Source organism: Pholcus phalangioides, unplaced genomic scaffold (assembly GCF_987345545.1).
Source record: "Pholcus phalangioides strain wild (caught in Gottingen) unplaced genomic scaffold, Ppha-v1.0 ptg000039l_1, whole genome shotgun sequence".
In the NCBI taxonomy this organism is placed as follows: domain Eukaryota; kingdom Metazoa; phylum Arthropoda; class Arachnida; order Araneae; family Pholcidae; genus Pholcus; species Pholcus phalangioides.
Genome location: NW_028301625.1, coordinates 19,228,129 through 19,245,629, shown reverse-complemented (window position 1 = coordinate 19,245,629; position 17,501 = coordinate 19,228,129). Strand labels below are relative to the sequence as shown.

General features: G+C 37.3%; 1 protein-coding gene across 5 annotated transcripts in view; it reads right to left on the bottom strand.

Moving 5' to 3' along the window:
- The window catches only part of LOC149065658 (uncharacterized), a 58,661-nt gene that overhangs the window by 12,818 nt on the left and 28,342 nt on the right, over positions 1-17,501 (bottom strand). For 3 of the 5 annotated variants that reach the window (XM_089253470.1, XM_089253469.1, XM_089253472.1), the window contains 4 exons: positions 14,221-14,906; positions 12,208-12,258; positions 6,913-7,035; positions 6,673-6,765 (listed from right to left, as the gene is read on the bottom strand). In XM_089253470.1, coding sequence (XP_089109596.1) covers positions 6,673-6,765; positions 6,913-7,035; positions 12,208-12,258; positions 14,221-14,906 — 953 coding nt within the window. Of the gene's footprint in view, positions 1-6,672; positions 6,766-6,912; positions 7,036-12,207; positions 12,259-14,220; positions 14,907-15,273; positions 15,484-17,501 lie in introns of those variants that run through there. The other 2 variants (XM_089253473.1, XM_089253471.1) reach the window with 2 other exon arrangements.

Sequence of the window (17,501 nt, the reverse complement as noted above, 5' to 3'; positions counted from 1 at the left end):
CCTGCCCTCCTCAAACCTAATTTTGTAAAAATGAACTAAGTAGCACATTTACAGATCGCTTAAGTGTCCCGTGGTACAATCCCAGAACATTTAAGCGGCCCGTGGTACAATTCCAGAACATTTAAGCGATCCGTGACACATTTAGAGATCCCTTGAGTGGCATGTGACGTAGTTTTAGAGCACTTAAGTGGCCCCCAGTGCGGTTCTACATCACTCAAGTTATCCGTGGCACATTCTCAGATTATTTAAGTGATCCGTCGCACATTCTCAGATTATTTAAGTGATCCGCAGCATATAATTACGGATCACTTCAGTGATGCGTGGCACAGTTCCAGAGCACTTAAGCGGCCCGTACACATTTCCAGAGCACTTAAGCGGCCCGGACACATTTCCAGATCACTTGGATCCGCGAAACATTTAGAGATTACTAAAGTGGCTCTGTAGGGCACTTATCAATAGGAGGGGTGTTACTTCAATTGCTCACAAACTATCGAAAGGTTTTTCTCGTTTTTGGCGCACCGAGTAAGATACCATTTAAAATATTTCATATTTTCTCTAAAGGGTGGTTGAAGACGTAAGCATTATCCAAACCCCCCTTCCCCCTTGTCATCAAAAGTCAGAACTCAGAAACCCCCCATCGATGATGACGTAATACTTTGACACCCTATAACGGCCTCATACTCTGACACCCTGGGCAAGCCGGAATTTTGGCGCCCCCTTGCATGTAGAAGAAGCAGTTAAAGGGTGAATCTGGAGTAAATCCTCGGTCGTGAATGTGAAGCCAAGCCCCATTTCAGTGGCAACATCGGAGATGTCGAGTGATTTTGTACTTTGTTTACGGTATGTGTTCACGGGGGATGTTTGAACTTCGAGAACATAGTGGTATGGTTTTCAAACGTTCTCCAATGATTGACAGCTTTAGAAGCCAATGCGACTTCTCACGTAATATTACGTCAAAACCTTTCGAGGGGTTAAAAGTACGTGATTAAGATAATTTTACTGATTTTCAAGAAAAAAAAAATTATCGGAAAAAATGCATAATGCTCACGGAAACATGTGCATTAATATATCAATATAAGTCATAGGCACCGAATCCTAGGGGCTGAGACCATTTGGGCCCCTCCAATAAACTTTGTATGGGGGCTAAGCCCCTCAATAATTTCTGAAAAACAATGCAATGCACCCTTCTCCTGTGTACGTCTTGAGTCCCGTAAACACGGGACGACTTTCTGCGCCCCTAATGTTTTTTTCCAGTCGATGCCTCTGATATAGGTCAATGTGATTAATATCCATTAGTCCAAAGAAGTTCCTACCCCTCTCCTGTTTATTAGTTGGTTTGGTGTGTTTCAATGAAAAAGAAAAAGCCCGAAAAAGCAGTCAAATATGATGTTTCAGCGGCATTTCACTGAAATAGCCCTCGCCTTCCTTAGTTTTGTTCTTCATCATCCTTACTCGGTTTGTCCATTAAACAGGATAAACTCCAACACTTTCGTATCTGACCATTTACTAAAGCAGGAGCTAGAAATTGCATTCGGGTAGGAGGAGACCAAACTGGTAATACGGAAGGGACTAAATCGATAGAACGCTAACTTGATCACATGTTTTTATTTATAGCAAACATTTTCTCCCATCCCTGGGGAAATGACGGGACCCTTCCTCTAGCTACGGCTTTGCCGTCGCAGTTCATTCTCGTGATACGCAGATCATTTACAGCGACGTTCTTGCGACACGTGGTCTAACATGTTGCCGATAGCCTGTTCATGTTCCCTATCATTTAAGATTTGACGAGTTTTAACCCTTTGCGGGCACTTCGTTGGTACAGTTCGTATTTTATAACATCATCCTTCAATGAGGAAGACCCCTGGATGTTTCTCTTTGCGGTTTTTGTGTAGCTTATAATTTTTGCTGAGAAGCCGAATTCACAGTAGCATACCTACTGTTGATTCGTCGGAGCCGTTGTAACAAAGAAATACCGTTGTTTGCTAATGCGGCAAAGGTTACTTGACATCCCATGGTTTTCTAGGTGAAACCCTCGTCAGGTATCGTGTCCTAGGAATGCGCTATAACGTTTGAAATCTTGAACGCATTTTACTGACTCTCATGTATGATGAACAGTGACCAAAAGCCAAGTTTTATGATTCCTGTGGATGCGGCATCACTTCGAATGCGCACTTAGATAAAAAAAAGAAAAAATGAAAACGTCTACACAATCGACCTTTTCCGCCAAAATGATAGGGATGATAGTCAGGGAGCATCATAGCCCCCAGGCCAAGTAATTTTTCGAGGTCCAACCCCCCTCCTACACCTGGCTAGAAATTCCTGCTTTTCAATTTGCACACATGCTGTCAAAAATTGTAATTAGATCATGAGGCCCTCCGGACCCTGCTTGGGTGGGCCCATGCATTAAGACATCACTGGTACACGTCAAGACAAACAATTTTTGTGGTGGAACACAGAGGTTTTTTTTTGCTGCCTAGTTAGTCAGGGTAATATGGCGTTATCGTTCTTAAAACGTCATAAAAATATGGTAACCTTTTATTACATCACGAGGGGCGACAGGGAACTTTTTTCCTATCAATCATTAGCAATTACGGCGGAAAAAAACGTCTCTCTTTTATCGCTAACGGCATACTGAGTTAAACATACCTATGAAATTTTTATCACTAGAAGCATTGATTTTAGAATGCCATCAATAAATTTTGAATAAAATTAATCGTATGAGAAATAAATTGTTCCATTAATGAATTACGCACAGTATATTTAATTTTTTGAGCGCATTGGCGAGATATCTTGCCTCCTTAAAAGGCACTTATATTAGCATTGACAATTCCAGACACCTTGTAAAGTTGATTTATCAATGGAACACTTTTTCCTCTACCCCTTAGTTCATAGGTGCCGGAACCTAGGGGCTGAGGCCATTTGAGGGCCCCCCGCCAATAAATTTTGTAAGGGGGATGAGCACTCCCAATAATTTCTGAAAAAACAATGCAATCCACCTTCCTCCTCCTGCGTACACGCTTGAGTCCCGTATATACGGGACGGCCAGCAACTTTCAGCCCCTCCAAAGTTTTCTTCTTGTCCGCGCCTCTGCCTTAGTTTGAATCTGCTGAAAATCGGAAGAAAGCCTGCTTAATTAAAAAAATATATATACATGGCATTTTGAAGGGGTTTGGTGACTTCTTCTTAAAGGGTTAAAGTACAAAAAAAAAGGATTTCTTTTTTAAAAAGAAGCCAAATACGACCAAAATCACGGAAAAAAATAGTTATGTTTCCCAGAAATACGGGTCATATGGTCATCCTAAGCATGGCATAATTCTTGATAAAAAGATGTGATTTCTTTTGTGCTGCTTAAAGGATTAATAATTAATTTTTGATTAATTTCAATATTTTAACCGCTAGCAGTCAAACATATCATTGATGCTTTGTTTTTAGGTCAAACTTGTTTTGAGAGTTTCATCACTGTGAGGCCTTTATTTCTATTTAACAAAGGTTGAATTGCAATTAGGTGTAGACAGGTTCATTTAACCGAAATGACAGAAACACTTCTGAGACCGCAGAAGAGATATTTTCTTATATATATATACCCCAGTGCCTCCCCCGCGCGCATGCCTCCGCACCCACCTACCCTTGCGTACGCCCTTTTGTCTGTTGTGGTCTTTGCGTTTGTATTTGTATAAAATTATTTGTATTATTTTCCAATAACAAGACTGTCTTGCTTTAATCCATCCGAGTGGGGCGATCGCCCCTATCGGCCGGATAATATGGGAAGTTTGATTTGTCCCGTAAAATGCGGGATGATCCTGCACAATTAGTCGGTCGTCTTCTCTTGCAATCGAAATGCGACGACCAGAGGTGCATTTACGGATGGGAGGGGTTCGCTAAGCCGTCTATAGCCCAGGGCGGCAATTTCAGAAAGGTGGAAAGTTTTATTTTATATACAGGATACGTAAGTAACAGGGTGAATTACATTTTACTGGCAGACCGTTGGTCTTAGAGGCATACTTCCAATTAGAAAAAGCATCCAAATAACGTGTAGTAGGCTACTCAGATATGTCATTTATGTTGCATGGGGTTGTATAGTTATTAAATCAAAAATTCTAACTTTTTATACGGACACCCTGTGCTCAAAAACCCAATTAGAAAGTCGTCCTTTACCCGCTGAGGACAACAAAAAAATTCTAAGTGTTTCTTAGTGCAATATTCACTGAGATATTTGAGTGTGAAAAACTGGGAAAAAGTAGCATTGAATGCGGAGAAAAAGGTTTACTCGTATTTAATGCTGTTTTTTACCAACTTTCCTCCGTTTTTCAAATTCGAATATTTCAGTAATTTCACTTTTTTTTCTTTCTTGCACTCAGGAGAGACAGGACAACAACTTTCTAATTAGGTTTTTGAGCATAGGGTGTCCTGTAAAAAGTTAAAATTTTTATTTTAATAACTATGCAACCCCTTGAGTACTACGCGTTGTTTGGATACTTTTTATAATTAGAAGTATGTCTCTAGGATTAACCGTTCGCCAGTAAGATGCCATACGCCTCGTTACCTATGCACCCTGTATACAGGGTATTTTGTAAGTGCTAATGCAGCCTTTATCTCATCAACCATACGTCGTACAGGTACGATTTCAATTTAAAAAAATGCTCGAAATTCGTTCAAAAAATTTCCCTGTACCAGTTTTGACAGTGAAAATATAGTGTGTCACAAAATAAAGGCAACCATAATCTTTTTTTATGGGCAGTATATTATATAGTATAAATTATTAGCTTTTCTTTCGTGATGCGTATATACTTTTATATTGGGCTACTGTATTTTGGTTATATTTGACATCCGTATTTCTATGAGTTTTATTTTCCATCCACTTCCTTGGGCGTTTTGCGTGTTGTGGCTTTTGTGTTTGTATTTGTAATAGTTAATATTTATACCAGTTTTTAGAGTGAAAACTAATGTTACACAAAATGAAAAAAATCTAAATTTTTGTGTGGTCCCCTTTTCCTCTAACTTCCAATCTGAAAGTTGTTGCCCTGTAACTCCTCAGGCCAACAGAAAAAATTCAATGTTGCTAAATGGAATATTCGCTAAGGTATTTGAATGCAAAAAATAGGTTGTGGTGTCGCAGGAAGTTTTTTTTCTAATAGAGTTGTGAATAAATGGAATAGCCTGCCCCCGGGGTACACATTCTAACACAATTGACACGTTTAAAAAATGCCCGCTTGCATCATCTAAAGTAGCCATCTTCAACCTGTTGCTCATGAGCACCATAGTATTCTTCGAAGTACTAAGATTGCTCAATGTTCATGTCCAATTTTGTGCTCGCGAGTACTTGTTCAACGCTTCAATTTAACACCCTGTAAAAATTGCTTCTAAAGATTAGAATCATGCAGATTTCAGGCATAAGTATTTCAAAGTTGCCGTAAGGGGTGCTCTTTGTTTGATGATGAGCATAGGCAGCGCTTGCGACTCGAGAAAGGTAAAGACCTTTGTGCTAAATTGGCTGTTGTCCGAACTTCATGACATTTTGGCCCAGTCGAACGTCTATATCTGTGAATAGGAAAAGTTTAGTTTCGAATACCCTGTATATATTAAATAGTGACTGAGTTTTCTACTGATTATACTCATAGAATGAGATTAAGTGCATAGTCATAAAGCAAAAGTGCTTTTATAGTAATATCGGCATACTCGTCTGGCAGTGCTGCAATGTAAGAGGGACTCGCAAACTTGCCGTGGTACGTCAATATTATTTTGCTGTAAGAACTGTGTGGTGCGTAAGTCTAAATCCCGGGCAATATCTGTTCATGTCCACACAAGGGTGGGACTGACAGTGCTCCGACCGTGGAGCCAGAGACAATTCTCATCATTTTTGTTTTTTCCTGCTATAAATTCACTAGGGGGCCCGTGAAAAGTCTGGTCTGCCCACCAAAGGTCCCAGCTTAGGGGCACTGCTTCAGGATATGAGGCCATGTATCTGTCTCTTCACATTTTTCTGCCAATTTTCTGATTATTCTTTCCCGCTCGAAATCATATCTATATATGATGACTTTGGGACACAGCAAAAGATCTTCAAAAAATTTCCCACCCAGAGTTCTCTAAAAATAAAATCAACTTTTATCCTGATTTCATTTCTCCAAATTTCAGGTATTTCTATGACTTTTCTAGAGCTGCCACACGACTTCTTTATGCATTAATCGGAAATTTATGGTTGGATCTCTTCAAAGTAATGCTGTATTTAAGATTTTGGGCACAAGTGTGAGTGAAATTATAACATTTCGCCGTCTAATACAGGGCCGTCTTAAGAGCAGCATTGGCCCCCGGGCCAAGTGATTTTTCTGAGGCCCTACCCGGCGAATTCTTGAAAATTTGAACCGGTTCTCATTTTTGTGAGGACCCCGGGCCGTGCCCGAGTGGATCCATGCGTTAAGACGGCACTAGTCCAATATCAAGAAAGCGAAATTAGATTCAGTACTAAAAAGCCATTTTTATATGTACTCTAGTTCAAGAATCTTTTACTTCAGGCCGTATCCTCAGATGCTGATTCAAAATAATATTTGGAAACCAGTTGAAAATTTTGTTAATAAAGCTCATAGTCATATGTTCTTCAAAAATTTTTGCAATATATCCAAAATTTTGTTTTCAGATAACATTGGAAATAATCATAAAAAAACACGTTCTAGTTACCTTGCTATCAACTGAGACTTCGTTTTTGGCAACCGATTCAATCTGAGCATTTTTTAATGGAATTTCCATCAGAGTCTTTTCTTTTTTATCCGACTGAAATAAGGAATTATCAAAATGAATATTCAGAAATTACTGTTATATACACAATGAACATAACGAATAGTTATAGGAAAATAACTTGCGTCCAACAATTTAAAAGAAGCGATATCGCGAAAAAGATCCTGCCAAGTATGAGTTTACCTCGTAAATATATAAACAATGATCCTGAACAACCAAGTAATGGCTTCCTTTCTCTCCGCTAAATATACCCACAGGCTGGACATCCACATAACCTTCTACAGTCTTTAACTTTTTATCAGTGTCCTAAAGAATAAAAGCAAAGAAAATTAATAATGTAAATTTTATTAATGATAAAGATATAAATAATACATGACCAGAGAATTTTGAAATTTACGATTTTATTTTGTGAAAAGCGAACTTCCCGGTTCTCAATTTATGTGGAAACAATCTTCCGTGAATTGAAATTTTTATCATCTCATATACACAAATAAATAATAATTATTATTGTTATTGCAATAAAAAAATCTTCAGTGTGAAACTGAAGCTCTGACGAGGAGATTTGTGAGAAATTGTATCTTTTACCGAGATAATTATATTATCAGTAGAATGGAATTAGTATTAATTGGTAGAATTTTTTTTTTTAAATTTTATTCCAGTTGAATATATATCATAAATTGTATATTACTACAATGGAGAATATATTACTAGTCGACAAGAGGCCGGTGCCTGTACAGTCAACCGTAGACAATTTGTTATGATCAAACTTTTAGTAAAATTTATAAACATAAAATTTGTTTCATTTCTACTTGGTCCTACGGCTCAACGCGTTTGAAACTTATTTTTCGTTTATGCAAAAATACAGAGTACATTCGAGTAATATGGAATACCACTTTTATATTTTCGATTTTTCCAATTTCAAAAAATGATAGAAACCTGTATTTCTATAAACTTCTGGTTCTTTTTTTTTGTCTTTGCAATGGCAACGGTATCGGATTTAAAAATAAATATTGTGACTATGAAAAAAGGAATTTAAAAAGAAATCACTGTCGTCGGTTAATGTGGAATATAGTCGGGTGATAAGGAATAGTTGGTTCAAAATGAAGAAAATAATTCGAATTGATCAAAAACAAGACTTAATGAATCTATGACAATGAAAACTAAAAATTTAATCGTTCATTTATGTAGTTAATAATGCGGTGGTGTCATAGTATATTTACAAGTCACATATGCAATATTCCTAATCTGCCCCAAAACCGTCAAAGTGGGCCCACAGAGAACAGGGCATACATTATTTCTAGACCTTTCCTCTTTTATCTCCCTAAACCTTCCACTTTGAAGAGATACTCTAGCCAAAGTCAGATAATACTTACAGTATTCCATATTATCCGACACACCATCTGTGCAAAAATAGCGTTCAATATAACCGAAAAGAAGCGCAAGCAAAAAACTAGCACAGCACAATGAAATAAAACACTTGTGATGATTGTGCTTATTTTCAAATTAATAGGTACATTTCCAATAATTAATGAACACCTTTGATTAAGTAAATTTCAGGAACTAGAAAAACAAATGTTCTCCTATAGCAACCGTGGTGACGGTGACAACCGAGCGACACTGACTCTGTAGCACCATGGGAGGTTATTTTCAAGTACTTTATGTCAGCGCGCCGTTCCTTCCTCATCAGGCTGACTTTTACTTAATTAACTAAGTATTTAATTAATTATTAATTATCAAGAATTCGATAAACAGGTTTTCATAAATTGCGTTGTGTCTGACAAAAAAACATAATTACAGTAACCCAGTAATTACACGCACTGAGGCAAGTTTAATGTATAACAATATCTTTAATTTATAAATGCAATTACACGGTCCTTAACATTAAGGAAGATGTCTCCTATATCCATTTAAGATAATATACACTCATGTCCATAAATTAAGGATAATGCCAGCTCCGGCAAATAAACGTTCAGAAACAAAACAAACGTTACTTATTCATAAAGCCCATTTATTAAAAAAAAGATAAAGAACAAAAACGATGGTGTATGTATAATACCATTCATAAAAACTACGATTTTTGCTCCCTGGAGCAATTGTAAAAAATATCTCCTTTACAAAAACTTACTATTACATGGTTGGTATGATGGTTAATACATTGTATGTCTCCCATGCGATGAAATACAGTCCGTACAACGCCTAGAATTGCTGAGTATCAAATTATCGATCTGATCTTGGGAAAGATCACTCCACTCAGCAAGCAATGCTCTCCGAAGTTCCGGTACACATGTAGGAGGTGGTTGACGGGCTGCAACTCGTCGGCCAAGCATGTCCCACACATGCTCTATCGGATTCAAGTCAGGTGAGAATGCTGGCCATTCCATACGGGTTGTATCCTCAGATTCAAGGCATTCGTTTACGATGTTTGCTTGGTGAGGACGGGCGTTGTCATTCATAAACACAAATTCTGCGCCCATGGCACCCCTAAACAAACGTACATGTTGTTCCAGAATGATGTCCCGATAAATTTGGGCTTTCATGGTTCTGGTTTGAACATGCAGATCTGTTCTGGAACCCAGTATAATTCCACCCCAAACGAGCAATGCTGCACCACCGTAACGGTGTCGTTCAATGATGTTGTCTTGGTGGTAACGGGTACCTGGCGTTCTCCATATGAAAGTCCGACGAGAATCAGACTGCAAGCTAAACCTGGACTCGTCGGAAAACATCACACAAGACCACTGTGACGATGTCCACATTGCATGTTCTCTACTCCAGGCTAATCGCTGCCGACAGTGAGTTACCGTGAGCGGAACACATCTGACAGGCCTGCGAGCATATAGACCAATATCTCCGAAACGTCTGTTCACGGTTTGCCTTGAAACTGTGGTACCCGTGGCTGCAGATAGCTGACGAGACAGGTCGGATGCTGTACTCCGTCTGCTTCTTTTGGCAGTTACTGCCAAATACGGGTCTTCATTCGGCGTTGTAACTCGGGGGCGACCTGTACTGTAACGTCTACTGACATTTCCGTTATCTTGGAATCGTTGCCAAAGCCTAGAGATGACACTTTGGGCAATTCCAAGTTCCTCGGATACTTCCATCTGAGTACGTCCACATTCCAGGCGGCCGATAATTCCACCACGTAAAAAATCATCCACATGCGTCCTGTGTCATAACTATTTGCTTATGGCACTGAGCGCCTTACAGAACTCTTGTGAACAATTTTACTTCTTTGCCACCATTCCTTATATACCCCCCTCTTACACTCTCGTCATTGTGACGTACTATCGGCATCATCTGGTGGCTTCCTGAAATTTGCATATCATTCTTGCAGATGTGTGTGATAATTCTACAGGTGAAATTTTTACTTTAGATTTCGATTTCCGTGTGATTCTGAATTATCCTTAATTTATGGACATGAGTGTATATTACAACACCCGCCACCGGTGATTCAAGTTATTAATTAAGCATTAAGTTAATATTATGCATCTGAGAACATGTAATATCCTGACTTCTTACTGGACATTCAGGTCAAAGGAAAAGTAGATAAGTGTACTCACCCCGGTCATCGTTGGTGATTTCCTTAACATCATAGGTGCTGCTTCTTCCCTCATGGCACTACGGCACTTGCACACGGCACTCCGGCCTTTTCATATCCCGCGTCTCCACTCGAGTCTCACTCTTACATCTCACTTTCTATCTTTTTCCATCATCGGGCCTCCCGATTTTACATCCTCTTCGGCTCCTCCCTAGAACCCAGGATTCGCTCCGTCTTGCAATTTTTCTTTCCGTGCTACATTTTAATTTGAGGCCTCAAGCAGGGGCAATTCGATTGGACTTTCGCGTGACCATTCCGGAGAAGATCTGTGCTATTCATCCCTCATAAATTTCGCCCCTTCCTAAATAATCAGAACGCCTACGTGCACCGGTCACCTTCATATCAATACCTAAGGCGACCCCCCATGTTACCTGCAGAGCACAGGTGCTGTAATGGGTAATGCCGCTTTGTATTTATATTTGCTCTCTTACATCCATTTCTAAGCGAGCAATATCCTTACTATTCATTAATTTCAACATTTCATTATTCTCGCTCTCCATAACTTCTCCACACCTACCCCTCAAGAATCGAATCTTACTCCGTGACAGCTCCTATTCATGTATTTTAGAAAAACACCTTTCTCCTGTCACCAATACCCTCTCTTTCTTTTCAAGTTGCGTTCAAATTGCATCTTCTTTTCAGTGAAGGTCCGGAATCTATTGACATCCACTATTCATGTATTTTCCACCTTACATTGACATCCACTATTCATGTATTTTCTATCTTACATTCTTATTTCATAGCTTCATACCTTGCCAGATGAATTGTGCTTCATCGGCAGTTGGCCTAAAGCACGTGCTCTTCCTTTCTTACATAATCTTTTATCACTCGTGGCCGCCTTCACGTGTTCTTTACAACTACCCAAAGCCAAGTTACCAAACACCAAGTCTCAATACCACACCTGTTACCTAGTCACCTTTCAAATACTCTTTTACATACAAATCACCCTTAAACAATTAACCATTTAAATAAATTAACAATTTTAACTAATTACCTTTATATTCAAATAATTACGAGTAATTATGAGCGGAACGTACCCGCTCATATTTATCACTATTCCATTTGTCGGCCATATCTAAAAGGGGAGAAAACCCGGTATTTTATATCACCCGACTATTCCATAATATTCGAATGTACTATATATTTTTGAATAATTAATCAATTTCAACTCGAATTTCCGTTATTTTAGCACGTGAAAATTACGTAAATTAACATAATATAATTTATTTGTCACCAGTCAATTACGATAAAACTATACAAATCAAAGTTTACAATTAAATTTCATATTTTACAATATTTGAAAGAAAATACAAAGAGAGAAAGAAAAATTATATGTGAACGAACACACAGTAAAACACACACACAGTCAATAATAATAATAATATGATGAAGAAAGCTGGGACATGCTCTCGACTCTATGACGACACTCTACTCTAGTGACGCACATATATCATATTTATATTATTATTTAAAAGTTCCAATTATCCATATCGTGACGAATTTTTCATCAAATGTAACAGAGAAAATTTTATGACTAAAACAAAGTAGGGCGTATATTATACTAATAATTAACATTTTTTTTCCTTATTGGGGGGGTCGTATAAAAATTTTAATTTTTTAGTTACCTCAATTATGATTTTACGAGTAAAGCTATAGCAGATAAATTCCACTTTTCTTGCTGATATAATTTTTTGTATTTCACTAATAAAATACAAATAGAATTTTTATTTCTCTCTTTTGCAGAATTTACATGAATCACCCCCTGTATATTGTCTTCAACTTATATTCTTTTAAGAATTCTTTTTCGGGTGAGAGTATATTAAAAAAATTTTGTTGATCTTGAAAAAATATCGATCGAAATAAAGAAAATTTTACGATACCTTCGACGTATTTCGTTCTTCAATGCGATACAGATGATCCATCAATGGAACCTGCAAAGAAAGGTATTAAGATAGGCAGGGGAAAGCCTATTTAAATCAGCTTGATTTAAATCGTGATTTGAATAACTTGATTTTTTTTAAATAATTGATTTAAAAAAATCACAGAATTTATAAATTTCATTTTCCTTTTATTTAACTTCAATGATATTGAAGTAAAAGTGACCTATATGGTATGTTTGTTATTGATATGTGCTAAAGTTCCGGATTAAAAGGATAGCTGTTATATTTCTAGATCTTGTGCAGGGAAAATACTGCAGAAAAATATAGGGAGCTAAACTTAGATATAACTGCACCAAGTATTTGCAATGTATTACAATGAGGAACTAAAGTTCTCATAAAAAGACAGAGAAATATTTTTTGTATAAAGCCTCGAATTATATGCTAATTGCTGATTTAAAATAATAATAAATTTTGTACCAACATAAATACAGTTGGAATTAAAATTTTAATGCGAAAAGTGAAAAAGTCTAGAGTTTGCTCGTTTTTTATACCAGGTCTGTGAAAGAATGAAAGAATAAAAATGTGTAAATTATTAAGTAACATCACGCAAGTCGGAAACATATAAATGTATGCATCAATTGCGCAAGAAACAATCTTATCAATAGAATATGTTTTTCATTGAGTTGAATGTGAATGACCCTTTGGTTGTACATTGAGTGAATCTCTCGAGAAACCTGCATCATATGTGATATTTTGCCGCCACAGGGCCGTCTTAAGAGCATGGGCGAAGATACAGGGGGGGGGGGGGGACATTCAGCGTCAAAGGTGGAGTCGACTGATTTAATGTATATGTGATGAATTTACATCATGATCATCGTGCACCCCCCAGCAATAATGACAGTGCCCCCCCCAGACTTTCAAGTCTATCCCCGCCTATTCTTAAGAACATCACGGGTCCCCCGCCCAAGTGATTTTTCTAAGGCCCTACCTGGCAAATTCTCGAAAATTTCAACCACATCCATTTTTGTTAGGCTCTTTTCTTTCTTCTCCATGCGTTAAGACGGCACTGAGTCGCCCCGCAGGCATTTATTTTAAGGGGAGGGGAGCCTTAATAAATAAAAGCACTCTACAAGAAAAATGTTAATCCATGAAGTTAATTAGAGCTCATTGACCTTTCATGTTAGATAAACACAGATTTTTGGTGTTCACATTTGTTGCTCGTAGCTCGTTTGTTTATTGTTTGTTTCTTTTTGTTCATTTGTTAGTTCATTCATTAATGCTGAATTGAATTTGAGAGATCAGGGGAGAAAAATATACCTTCTTAACTTATTTTTGACTGACGTTGCTTTTGCGCAATGCTTTGTTAGAAAACTTTTCAATCAATTTTCATTCAAATTTTTGTGCGAAATGTACTTTTTGGAAATATAAAAATCTAATGAAAGTTCTCTAGTATTTTTTGAAATTTGTTTACAAAAAAGAAACTTTCTTTGACTTTTCAGATTTGAAATTTTCGGAAATTTTATCCTCTAATTTTCGATCTGCTATTTTTTTTAATAATCATGAACGGAAAAGAATTTTTCGAAACTAGAATATATATATATATATATATATTTTAAATTTATCACATGGTACACGAGATTTCGTTGAATGAACAGCTAATTAATTTATAATCATTAAAAATTAATTAATTGGAAATTTGCATTAATTACAAAGGAAAACCACGCTAAATCAATTTCCAATTTTTTTTGAACTTCTCAAATATGTTATTTCCAAGTCACTGGTTATCATACATAAAGATATTGTGAAATTTGGTGGCGAATTAGAAGAGCGGTTAAAAATGGGTTAATTATGAACGAAATTTGTGTTCTTTAATTAATAGGCAGTCAGTTAATTTAAATAAAAAAAATCCGATTAAAAAAATTTTTTTTAAGTCATGATTTTTTCATATCCTGAAGATAGTAAAAGAGAAACAATTGTGGCAATACTACATAGTATAAAGGTAAATCAACTTACTGGATCCCACGACAGAGTAACATTTTTCTTCGTTCGTCGACGTTCTTCATCTTCAGTGAGAGGGTCAACCTCAGGAACAGATAAATCCGAAGACATACTCCCAAAAACACACTTAGCGGTACTAACATATGAATTCATTTCTTCGGCAAGACTAGATGAATCACAAGTGTCTTTTCCCTCATCCGTTTCCCCATTTGATTTCTTATCGGCTAAATCCATGTTTACTTCTTTTCCATCGGATGCTGCTACATCTCCAGAAAATATAAGTTCATTTTTCATATTTACTTGAGGATTATAAACAGATGCTGATGTTTGGTATTCAGTAGATAAACTAGACGAATTAGGTTGCTCAGAAAATCCATCAGAATTCGAGGGCGTTGACACAGTGTTGTCAGTATCCCGTTTTGGTTCGCACGGTAACTTTTTTGAGAAGTTATTACTTGAAGCGTCTAACTCATTTACTTGAAATTCTCTTTGTTGAATCTTATCTTCGATTGTTTCGACGAGTCTATCTCTAGACATGCATACTTGGTCCCCGATAGGAGAGCTGCTTTCGGTTTTCTCGGAGCCATATGGGGATTCACTTGATGTCACATTTCCAACAGGAGAAATTTCACGAGGCTCGTCGCTGCTCAAAATATGGAGGCCTCTCTCTTCATTTTGAACGCATGTATCATCATGAGCTGCTGAAAAAATATAAAGAACATCATTAAGCCTAGTTAAAGAATAAATGCAAAATAAAGTGGCGGAAAATTTAATAATAACAATAACAATGCTTCATGAAGGCCATTTTCATTTCCCACTGGAAATTGAAGATAGAAATTGCGATAGCACCAAAAAACAAAAAAAACACCTTTTTGTAACCGGTATATCTCAAATTTCAACTTCAAATATTCTGACTCGTTTCATTTCACCTTGATCGATGCATAACTATTATATATAAACAGTGGAATGGGATAACCTATTATGAAACTTAGAAAGACTTCAATGAAAAAAAAAATACTTCGTATTCATAAACGTATTGACCTATAATATACAAAATTAGATAATTACCAGACTTTGACTTTTTCACCATTTTTAACATCGAAGCCGGTAATCTGCAACAATTAGTTTTCATTCATTACCATAATGACTTCCAAACTCTTAAGGGGATTCAATAGTTGATTAACTCACATCGAAATGATCATTAAAATGGAAGAAGAAATTGATTTCTAATGATCATTAGAATGTAAGAACATTACACTGATGTCTCTTTCTTTGAATAATAAAAGAAAAAAACATGGACCTGTTGGTCGTTTGAGGGGAAAAAAGACAATAAAAGTCGTCTTTTTTTTTTGAATGAGATTATGAAAATATCGATAACATTTATATGAATGATAACATTGTATTGTTTTGTCCTTCGGATAACCCGTAAAAGCCCGTCCGTTGTTTGGACGAACGAAGAAAATGAAATTATAATGCAACTCACATGGAAAGAGACAAGTTCCTCGTTTTCTGATGGATTTCTGTCATAAACTCAACGTGAAATTGATCACAACATTACAACACGTGCTGCGGCAGCGGCATCTTGCCGTGTGCAGCTTGCCGTTTTCCTGGCAAAACGAAAACAATCTTAAAGCACCACCTGTTTATCGAAGGAGCCGAGCATGCGTAAAGGTCATCCGGAAATGCAGCAAAACTATACCCCGCGATTCGAATCGTAAGAAAGTTCTCGTATCTTACGAAAAAAATCGGACGAGGAAAACAAGTCTCTGGGACTAAAACACGCGGTAAATAGGCCGACTCGCCTTATGATGCAACTTTTGAAAGTCATTGTTGTTCTTTTGTATAATAATCTAGATAAAATATTAGTCAGGAAAGAAAAAAAAAAGTGAGGCTGAATTCTTTTAAAAGAAATAGCAAGGACACCGTGACGAGATTTTCCAGAAATTCAGGTCAAAAAATTCTTCGGGTTTTCTCGGAGCCATACGGGGATTCACTCGATGCCATATTTCCAACAGGAGAAATTTCATGAGGCTCGTCGCTACTCAAGTTGACAAAAACGTTAGATTAAAATTATTTAGAAAACTTGGAATAAAAAGCATCAGAGATCTCATAGAAAAGATTTCACAGAGGTAGACGGGACATTACTGAAAACTCAGATTATTCAAAAAAAAAATAGAGAATTCATGAGATGCCTTCCTGGGATCGGGACCCCGTCAACATCCCACTTTTATTGGGACTATCACTTAGGTCAAACATGCTCAACTTATGATCCGCCGGCCAAATGAAATGCCTCCGGAGTCATCTGATGTGCCCGAGACATCTCAAACCTAATTTCAAAATATAATAATAATAACAACTAAATCATTATTCACGTAAGTTTTGTTTGAAGGTTTTTAAAAGCTGGCTGATGCCCCTTCGTATGGATAGCGGAGAGTGACATCATCCTCGGATAAGTCGCCATCTGGTGGCAGTGTCAGCAATTGTCAGCTTTAGCCTGAATTAGGTCCGACCGTCCATGTACGGTCCCGTTCAGTGCACATGAGCTCCAAGGGAAGATTGCGATATTCGTTGCCTTTGTAGTCTAGTGCGTTGTTCACCCGGAAAGTAAAAGGACGCGGGTTCGATTCCCCGCAAGAACAGTTGAATTTTCTCTCTGTTTCCTAAATATATCTTCGCATCAACCAGCTGTTAAAAACCTTCGTATGGATAGCGGAGAGCGACGTCATCCTCGGATAAGTATTGTTTGGTTGAACAGTGGTTTTTTATCCCATGTTGCTAAATAAAAATTTTAAATTTTATAAGGAATTGCTGAAATGTTTTATTTGATTGTGACCCGCGACCAATTACCAAACCATACAAGTAGAACGTGGAACATTTCCAGATCACTTAAAACGGCCCGTGGCATATTTCAAGGTAAATTAAAACTTCCCTCGTGGTCTAAATCTAGATCAATTAAGCTGTCCGTGGTACATTTCTAGATCACTTGAATTGGTTCGTGGCACATTTTCAGATAATTTTAGCTGACAGCGACACATTTTCAGATAATTTTAGCTGACAGCGACACATTTTCAGATAATTTTAGTTGACAGCGACACATTTTCAGATAATTTTAGTTGACAGCGACACATTTTCAGATTATTAAGTGACCCACGGCACACTTTCAGATCACGCCAGTGACTCAAAGAACATTTCCAGATCACCTGAGCGGGTCGAGGTACAGTTACAGATCAATTAAGTTGCCCGTGGTACATGCCCAAACCAATGAAGTGGCCCGCTACTCGCTTCCAAAACAATGA